General features: G+C 27.8%; 2 protein-coding genes across 2 annotated transcripts; both read right to left on the bottom strand.

Annotated features, from left to right (window-relative positions):
* Window positions 1–5,276: 5,276 nt before the first annotated feature.
* Window positions 5,277–7,736, bottom strand: Golgin84 (golgin A5). Its single transcript, XM_017900499.1, has 7 exons — window positions 7,530–7,736; window positions 6,906–7,339; window positions 6,383–6,833; window positions 6,110–6,314; window positions 5,791–6,030; window positions 5,495–5,716; window positions 5,277–5,336 (listed from the first exon to the last, which is right to left on the bottom strand). Exons 1-7 carry the CDS (start codon window positions 7,673–7,675, stop codon window positions 5,277–5,279), a joined length of 1,758 nt encoding a protein of 585 aa, XP_017755988.1. The 5' UTR covers window positions 7,676–7,736.
* A 591-nt stretch (window positions 7,737–8,327) lies between these two features.
* LOC108547814 (ATP synthase subunit b, mitochondrial) lies at window positions 8,328–9,786 on the bottom strand. Its single transcript, XM_017900486.1, has 4 exons — window positions 9,702–9,786; window positions 9,179–9,343; window positions 8,736–9,088; window positions 8,328–8,580 (listed from the first exon to the last, which is right to left on the bottom strand). The coding sequence occupies exons 1-4, from the start codon at window positions 9,727–9,729 to the stop codon at window positions 8,404–8,406; spliced, it is 723 nt and encodes a 240-aa protein (XP_017755975.1). The 5' UTR covers window positions 9,730–9,786; the 3' UTR covers window positions 8,328–8,403.
* Window positions 9,787–9,966: the final 180 nt, after the last annotated feature.

Below are 9,966 nucleotides of genomic sequence, written 5' to 3'. Positions count from 1 at the left end.
AGTACTTGTAGTAATGTAATTAAGAGGGAGAATACAAGTGAAAAATCGTTAAAAAGGAAATATTAATTTTCTTTCTAAGAGATATGAACGTAGTTTGGTTTGAAAAAAATATTAAAATACATTTGAGGTGTAATTAAGATACGGTCGGTGTTAAATTTACTTTATTTTTGCATTTACACATATAATAAGTATTTAAAAATTGATTCGATCTCGCACATCCCATTTACCAAGAACTCTACCTATGAATAAAGACTACTTATGCTATAAATTAAAATTTAAGAGCAAAACTTCAACTATAATGAGCTATTCGTTGATCAAGAAGAGGTTTTATAGAATTGTATGTACTGTATATTAAAAACGAGAACTCGGAAGAAATTATTCTGTTAGAGAAACGTCATCGAGTCGGCCAAGACTATCGACTTATCTTCTTCATCGAGGCACATCGTTTAAATTTTAGTCGTAGAGAAACCTACATTATCAATGAAAACTATTCACACACATCCTCGTCATGGATATTTCCATTGATTTACCTCTTACTACCTGTACCACTTAGTTACACCTTAAGAGAAAAAACAAAAAAGATGTTTCGCTTAATGAACACAAAATACATAGAACAGAAAACTGCAATATTTTAAATAATAATAGAGAGAAGATTCTTCAGCTTTAATTTTACTCGTTGAAGTAAGCTTATATGTGAACGAGCTATTCAGAGGATTGTAAAAAGGTATAATGGTACAAGACCGACGTAACTTGTAACATATTAAGACGTAGAATTATTACGAATAATTGACACAATTAATTATTAACAATTTTCGATGCTACACTGAAGACAGAGTGTTAACGCAAGACTTAACAAATGATAAAATTGCAGGATTGCTTCACACTCGATTCTAGCATCCGAGTTTTAGACGCAAAGCTTGTCTAGGCGAAATTGCATTAGAACTAGAATCGATTAGAATTTTAAAAGAAAAAAGAAAATGAAAGAAAACGAAAAAAATGCCCTGCAAATTGGTGGCTGTGAAATTTGTATTTGCACGTGTAACTTTGCCTCTTTCTCTCGTTTTACGAAGCAACAATTTCGCGATTATTTGGATTAGAAGTTGCACGTCCTTTTGGAACAAAATGGCGGCGTTGTCTCAAGATGATCGATCATTTTCGATCGACGAATATATTTTTAAGGAATCTACGATCGCATCGCATAGAATTAAGGAATAAAAGCTTTTCGATCTAGACACTGCAGATTTTACAAAATTGTTTCGTTGGTCGATCTACAGTACGTAACAAAATGATAGCACGAACTATAATTTTCAGGGTTTCTTCAGTAACTTCAAAATGGTAAATCTTGGCTGAGAAAAATCATACGATTATAAACCAAATCTGATTTTACAGGAGAAGATTAGTATTATATAATGCTGATAACAGAAATATTGGGAAAAATTACTATCTCCGAAATATCTTCGTAAATATACCAAAAATCGATATTTCGTATTCATTTTTTTTTTTTCTAAATTTAAATGGTATGTAATGTTTGCAATTTTTGTAGTTTCTTTCCATTTTTCAACAATAAAATCGTATCTGTGCTACCATTTTGTCTCAAATGGTTTTTCACATAATTACATAAGTCAGATTTATAGAAAAAGATGTAAACTGTGATTAATCTTCTGTATTATTAAAGGAGAGATATTTTATATGCTATGTAAAATTTGCATGCGTTGCATTAGACTCGAGAGATTTTAAAAATCATAGTGTATGCTATCATTTACGTCGCGTATTATACGTTCGATTTAATTAATCGATTCTTTATTGAAAAGGTATTTGCAGATTAAGTATATAGTAAAACGAACATCCATTTTCGTCTCGTTTCGGACAAATATTCTACAAATAATATTATAACCAACATAGAGACTTATCATAGCAAATATTAGCTTAAAAGTTTAATAGACAAAAAATATTTACAATAAGAAAAGCAGATCATTGATAAATAACGTTGATAGAGTGAAATAGAATTATCCCTTACATAATACCTTATCTATGTTACTAAAGTAACAAGCACAATCTAGTGACACGGATATACATTAATCTGCATGTTAAATACCTTTAATCTCCTAAATGCAAAATGCATGATAAAAGTAAGAAAACACAAAAAATTAGCGTACCTTTTCAAAAGAGGTTTGTCGAATAGTTTTCAAATATCGAACCTCTTAATTTATCGATCGTGGGTGATATATATGCATATGTTATACATATATTTTGACATATTTCATAAGGAGAACCGAACTTAAAAGCAATGCTAATTCCGCTGATCTGTAAAAAGCAAGTTGTGATCGTGTACTAATCATAATATTTCGAGAATATCGTTTACAAAATCTCGTGCTAAATTATATATATATAATAATAATAATAAATCCTTTCGACTTGGATTTATCGTTTCAGCGTCTATATTATCATAAGCATTTTCTTGTTAACACATTTCCTCATAAGAATGTTATTCTTCCACTGAAATTTACCGATTAGTATCGTTTGGATAGTAGCAGGATTAAATTGTCTCACTCGCGAGATATATCGTAACAATTCCATTTTTCTCTGTTATCACTTCCAATCTCTCCAAATTCGCAGACTATCAGAGTCTTTTTTGCGGAAAACTTTATTCAGTTATCCTGCAAATCATGCGTACACAGAAGCGCCAAAAGAATGCTAAAAATAGTGGAAAAATCTTATCCCATTTTCTTGATTTTACCAAAATATCATAAACAGTCTATTGTCAGACAGTACAGAAGCAATGTGGTTCCTCTTCAACTCTGTTGCAACTTTTGAAATATCCCAAAAAAAAATCTTTTCTTCCTTTTACCTTGAAATTAGGATATCTTCTTTAAGAAAAGAGAAATATGATTCGTTTGAAGATGATCCAACGATGTCGTAACAGAGTTAAAAGTTGCTTCCCTGTTACTTCTTTGTTGCTGCAACTTTTCGTTGTTTTCAAGTTAGACAATCAAAACCATTCGCTGTGGATGTACGTGCAGCGATCTTCGAGTTCGAAATGGTTTCCGGTGAATCTCAAGGCTAGATTAACTCGCGTACTGATTAGAACATGCAATTAAATGGAGAGAATAGAAACTCTGATTACTCAAAGAATACACGCGATCCTTGTGGAGAAATCGATTTGCCAAACGGAGAGCTAATTGTAGAGAAAATGGCGACTCGTGTGGGATCGGCAAAGATGGAACGCTAGAAATTAATAAAACGACGGAACACATCGTAACGAGAATATCGGTATATTTCTTCAGTCGTTCTCTATAAAATGTATGATATCGAAGATAATATGGACAAAAAAAAGAATAAGCGGATTTCAACATCGATGATTCGCAACGTTTGTATCGTATCTCAGAAACCGCGTAAATCGTAAACTAAATATTTTTGACTTATTCGAAAAATTATTATATACTCTGTACAAATGTGGAAAAATATTCGGAACGCGTAGTAACTTCAATTTTTGCTAATTTATCTGTAAAATTTTGGCAGACAATCGACGTAATCACAGAACTATGAAAATTCGTCCTGCATTCGAATATTTCGAACATATTGAGCATTATTCGTTACATAAATATTCGAATAATCTTACAGTAATATTTTAATATTTTTTCTTCTGTTTAATTAAATGAAATAATGAAATAAAATATAATTATACGAATTATTAATTAATTTTATTTTTCTCGTTTAAACCGGATATTGACCATCGTGCAAAGAAATCGATTAATCGTAAAACTCGTGCCTAAAGAGTATATTATGAATCATGTACGCTGTTTCTTGATTACTAGAGCAATATACATAGTTATAATTTATTCAGCTTAAGCGTCATTCAAATCGTTACACGCGAATTAGATCAGCGTACGAAATTTCGTACAGTGTTTCTCCGAAAGCATTTGATAATATTGTCTATCTTTATAAAATAAAATTGTAACTCGTATAGAATAGCGTAGATTTCGAATTAATATTCTCAACGATAGATTAGTAGTACTTTCATAATTTTCAACAGAGGCATGACATTAAACGTTAGATCGGTCAATGAGAGAAACTGCTAACCGTTTTGTTAACATTTCGAGATCATTCGATCAACGTTTCATGTCGTGTAAATGCGAACAACGAGACGAATGAGACATCTCGAACGTCAAATATATATCTGGATAATAACAGAGATGTAAATGATGTAATTTTGTTTGTTTGCATACCTCTGTCCCCACATGGCATATCAGGTTCTTTTGGTTCAATGTAGCATAGCAATGCGTAGTGATAAGGATCAACCAAATCAAATGTTAACAATCATAGCGAAGAATGTAAAAATAATGAATAATAATTGATTAGGACACCGAGGTACTTCTGCTTTTTATAATGATACATGTAAAACACGTTTTAAAAAAACTGAAATCTAAGACTATTAATAAATTATTAGGCATACATTGAAATGATCTCAACCTGTAAAAACTTTTGGTAAATTATTCTTTTAAACATACTTTGCAACAATATATAATCCTGTGATTACGTTCAATTCCATAATATTAACGGACATTAACATGCATTTGGCTACTTATGCTTAGTAAGGTAGTTTAAATTTATATCAACGAGTATAAAATTAAAATCATATAAAGAATAATAAAATGGTAAATTCACTATTAACTTGTAAACTGAAACTGTTTTTCCAAATCATCCAAACGTTATTGCTCATTACAATATTTAAAAAATTTATAGTTATTAGAAAATTGTCTTTATATATAACATGGTTCATTTTAATTTGGAAATTCTTATTTTGCTTGATATGGAAAAGTCATATTGCAGTTAATTATTTATTTATTTATTTATTTAGATTAATTTGAATTAAATACATTATATTTAATACCTTTGTAGTATTATATCTATTTCTCTGTATAGTGAAAAAATAAATGATTTGAATAAATAAGAATATTTCATTATTAATTGCAAATATAGAATTTTTGTTCCATATTAGTAACAATTTCATACAAAGGTATATACTACACTGATCAACACGATATACATATAGTGCAAACACTATTTGATAAAATGATCATTTAAATATATTTAAAACGAATAACTTATGTATCAGGAAATAAAATTTTCATATATTATATAATACACCATGTAATATTTTATAAAGGACATTAAAAAATTACAGATTTAATTAGTAATTAGCAATATTATATGTGCACCATCTCAATGTAATATTTACAAAAATGTTCTATTACATTTATCGTAAATATCAAACATTAATGTGCTTCTGGTGATTGTGACAGAAGCACTATAAGAACCCAAAATTGAAGTAAAGCCTGTAAAAAAACAAAAACAGAAGATATAAAACTTAAATCTCTGTTAACAATTACAATAAATACATTTGTCAATTATTTTAGCGTTTAATTTAGTTTAGATACTAATTTTAATTATCCTTTGCTAAAACTACAATAATTGTAAGTTAAAATATTCTTACCATATAAATTAATACTAAAATCCTAGCAAGAGGATATCTTCTTAAAAATACCCCTGTTCGAATACTAATAGCGTCCAACGAAGAGTAGGCTCTTTTTACCCTTCTTGTAACTCCAGTATCAAATGGGGTTTCTATTAAAAATGTCGGTACCTGAGCTTTAGCATCATCTGTGTCATTTATGCTATTATAAGAAACATTACGTCGACTATTTTTAAATTCATGCTATAAAAAAGGATATCCTTGTTATACTTAGTACTCTATCTTGTCCTAAAAGCATCTTTTATTAATTGACTTACTTCAACTTTTTCTAATTGTAATCTTAAAGCATTTCTTTCGGTTGTTAAATTTTCTAATGCTTGTTGTTTTGAAACCAATGTTTGTGTTAGAGATGCCAATCTCGATTCTACTTCGCTATTTGGTGTTGAAGTTGCAGATAATTGCATTCGAAGACGAGTAATTTCAGAATCATTTTTTTGTAACTGTGTCGTATAATTATTACGTTGACGAATTAATTCGTCCTTTAACGATCTTATTTCCTAAAATAAATCCTTAATCAATTAGTCTATACTACTGTATACAATACATACAAGAAATATAAATAAAATTTTGATATACATCTGAATGTAATCTTGCATCTTCTTCTGCGTCTAATCTTCTACGTCTTTCTGTGGCAAAAATTTCTTGAGCTTGTACATTGGTTTCAGCAGATTTTTGTCTCATTTTTTCCAGTTTCACATTAGCGTTCATTAACTCTTCATGCACTATTCTCAATTGTTCTGAACACTGCTGATTTTCTTCTCTAAGTATATCGCGCTCTTGTCTACCATTTAATGTTAAAAGAAAATTAATTAAATATTTATCTATGTTGAATTTAAAATTTATATTTACCTTAACTGATTTAGTTCCATGATTGTTGTATCATCCATTCCTGTGGTTTCATTACACCTTAATTCTGTTATCAATTTTTCTTTTTCTTGTAATGTTTTCAAAGCTCTAGCTTTATGTTGTTCTAAGTCAGATCTAGTGGAGTTTAATTCTAACCTACTTCTTTCTAAAACAGATTGTAATTCTACTATTTGCTTAGATAACTGTATCTTTTCTGTACATAGAGATTGTAATTTTTCATTCAAAACTATTATTTCTTTCTGATGATCTGTTTCTTGTTTTCCAAGTAGTTCATTCCTTTCTTCTAAATTTCTTTCTACTTCTTTTAAATATTTTTTTATGTATTTATTGTTTGGTGAATTCATCAATTTATTTATTTCCATATTTTCCTGTTTCACATCATACTCATATTCTTGTTGCATAGTATCTGAATTTTCCTTTATAGTATTATGTCCTGAAATAAATTTGAAGATGTTTTAATCTTTTGATTTTACACAAATTGAATACATTCAACATCTGAATTTACCGTTATTCAAAACAATACCAGAAGTTTGATTTTCCATTATCTCGTTATTTAGTGTATTTACTATCTCATTTTTACAAAAATTAACATTGTTTATATTTGCATTGTCATTATTAAAATTATCTGGAACATCTACAGAGGTATGCATAGAACTTGGACTAGTATGGCCACTATGAATTGATAAGTCTGATATAGAATCTGTAATATCTGTTGGATGATTAACCACAAGTGATGGTGTTGGTGATGACATTGAAACTTCTGCTATATTCTTTTTTGGACTTGAATCTGGTGTATTTAAAAAAGTAAAAAGCTCTTCATCTCTAGACATAACAGAATTTGTTGTCAATGAAGAAAGATTCGATGTTGAGCGAACATAAGAAAATTCTTTTGGTGATTCTGTAGTAGATTTCAAAATTGTGCCATCTTGTGTATTAACACTGAAATATATCAAATGTACCATTGTGTTTTAGTGAATAATTAATAATATAAATAAAGATTGACAAAAGATAGAGATTAATTTATGTTTAAGAAAGATGATATATTTTTATCCATATAGGCAGATAATACTTTAAAAAACTTGAATTGTGTCTAAATCGTTTCAAATTTTTAGTAATCAATTCTTTTTACCATGACTCAGAAGGAATCCATGTAACATGTGTTAATTGAGATTGTGGTATCTCATATCTATCTTTATTTAAAACTGCTGCAGTGTTTTTGTCTATTTTATTCAATAAATTTTCTGCCTTGTCAGCAAGACCTGACAACCATGCCATTTTCAGATTAAAATAAAGAAAGACACTTGTTATGACTGTGATGACGTTTAACACTTCGCAAAATTCATGTCCTCAAACTATAGTAACTTAACCTAAAAAAAATAGAATACGTATATATGTATATTATATATAGCTATTTAAAAGATATCTATTTTACTTGTTTTTACTTTGAATTTAATTAATAAAAAATATTACAATGATTTAACAAATGTTGATTATTATTAATTTCTTATCTACCTTGTCTGATATAATTTTTTGTTTATATCATTATACGCTATTATGTTCTTCATTACAGTTCTATCATGCTATATCTAATTTTAAATAAGAAATACTTAATCAAACATCACTTCTTAAATAAGTATCATTAATTTATAAGGTACCTATAAGATAACTATAAATGTGGAAATTGCTATATGTATATCCATTATCTTGTAAAGTAAAATGAATTAAAATTTATTTAAAAAAATTATTTAAATTAAACTTATATAGATGTAACATATATATACACACATTTTATTTTTAATTATAATAAAATGAATAAAAATATTAACACAATTTAATATTATTTTTTAATGACATTTATTAATCTTGAAGTATACTGATAGACAATAGTTTAGTTAGTTCAAGTTTTAAACGTTTTCTCTTGCATAATATCTTCATTATCTTTTACAATAAACTAATCCAGATAACTAATAGTACTTCTATTTCATCTGGTTTAGTATGAAATTTTAAGCTTTTGCAGAAAGAGTTTCTAGTTCTTTGATACACTGTAGAAGACTTTCTTTCTCTTGCTCAGCTGTAATAGCTTTTAATACATTCATCGTAATCCACTGTACCATGTGTTTTTGAGCTATTCTACGATTAATAGTATCTAGTTGGGCATGATAATCAAGAACTGTTTTAACCTATAAAGAAAATATATACATTTGTAATAAAATTATTAGTGATAAATTTTTACAATAATACAATTGACTCATTTTTGATAACTTAACAATTTTATAATAATTTTTTACATGTTAATATCAAAAAAGAAAAAATACATTAAATATAAGCATATTACTTGTTTGTGAACAGTTGCTAAACGTTCCCTATAACAAGCTTCTAACTGCATCCAAATATTTTGTTTTCTTATATCATAAATCATTAGTTGTGCATCAGTTCGCCACTTTTCTCTTTCCATACTATCAATTGCATCCTGATGTTCAGCTATAGATTCATTTTTACTATTATTAAGGCTCTCCTCTACCATATCAATTTCTTTAGTGAAATATGCTGAAATTTTGTCTCCAAATTTGAAATGTACATATAGAATAATAGAAAGTAATGAAAGTCCACCATAATATTCATGTTCCAAAACATACCATTCCTTAGATAATAAGTATGTTGAAACAGTTGTTAAAAATACATATGGACCTAAACATAAAAATTACATTTTATGAATAGTTAAAAATTATATATTACAATAAAAAAATAAATGAGTATATTAAAAAGTTATCAACTTACCTGATGCCCCAGTTTTAGGATAGAAAAATTGAAACCATTCATCTGGAATAAATCCCATCCTAACTGGTGATGCCTCTACAGGACGTTTTGGACGTGGTCCATCAGATGATGTTACTGCCGTTGTTTGAATTCCACAAGTGCCTATAGCCTTCACTTGCGAAGAAACTATGAAATAAATTACAATAATGGGAAAATTCAGAAACATTTCTTATTTACTATTTAAAATTTTACATTAACTAAAAAAGTAATTATAATTTAGACTGTTAAATATAAATTTATTTTATAATTTAGCTTAAAAATATTACATAAGTTGTTATTATTATAATAAATAAATTTATATAATTATATTTTAAAATCAAAATACCATAAAAGTGATATTACATTATTACATAATGACAGTGAAGTTAATCAATATAAATTTGTCGATAACAGAAATATGATATCAGAATAATATATGATTAATAATGTATAAAATGTTTACAATATTATAAGTACAATTTATTTTATTTAGAATTTATCTTACTGTTACGAAAACTTAATCTCGACAACATCTTGTCTTCTGCAACACCTCACAGGTCGACCTACAATATGTAGTAAAACTTCATGAAGTTAGCTACACACTATTGTTATGGAATTCGATAGATAGTCAAGTAATATCTTTTCTAGAGATAACTAAATTAATTATTAGTTTCTATGTACTCTATAGTTAAAAATTCATAAAATACCATTATATTTACAATATTAGAAAATTATTTACAATACTATAAAGTAATTATCAATAAGTTACT

Source organism: Eufriesea mexicana, unplaced genomic scaffold (assembly GCF_001483705.2).
Source record: "Eufriesea mexicana isolate 0111107269 unplaced genomic scaffold, ASM148370v2 scaffold1289, whole genome shotgun sequence".
NCBI classification, from domain to species: Eukaryota; Metazoa; Arthropoda; class Insecta; order Hymenoptera; family Apidae; genus Eufriesea; species Eufriesea mexicana.
Note: the sequence above shows the minus strand (reverse complement) of the source record. Positions and strands in the feature narration are given on the sequence as shown.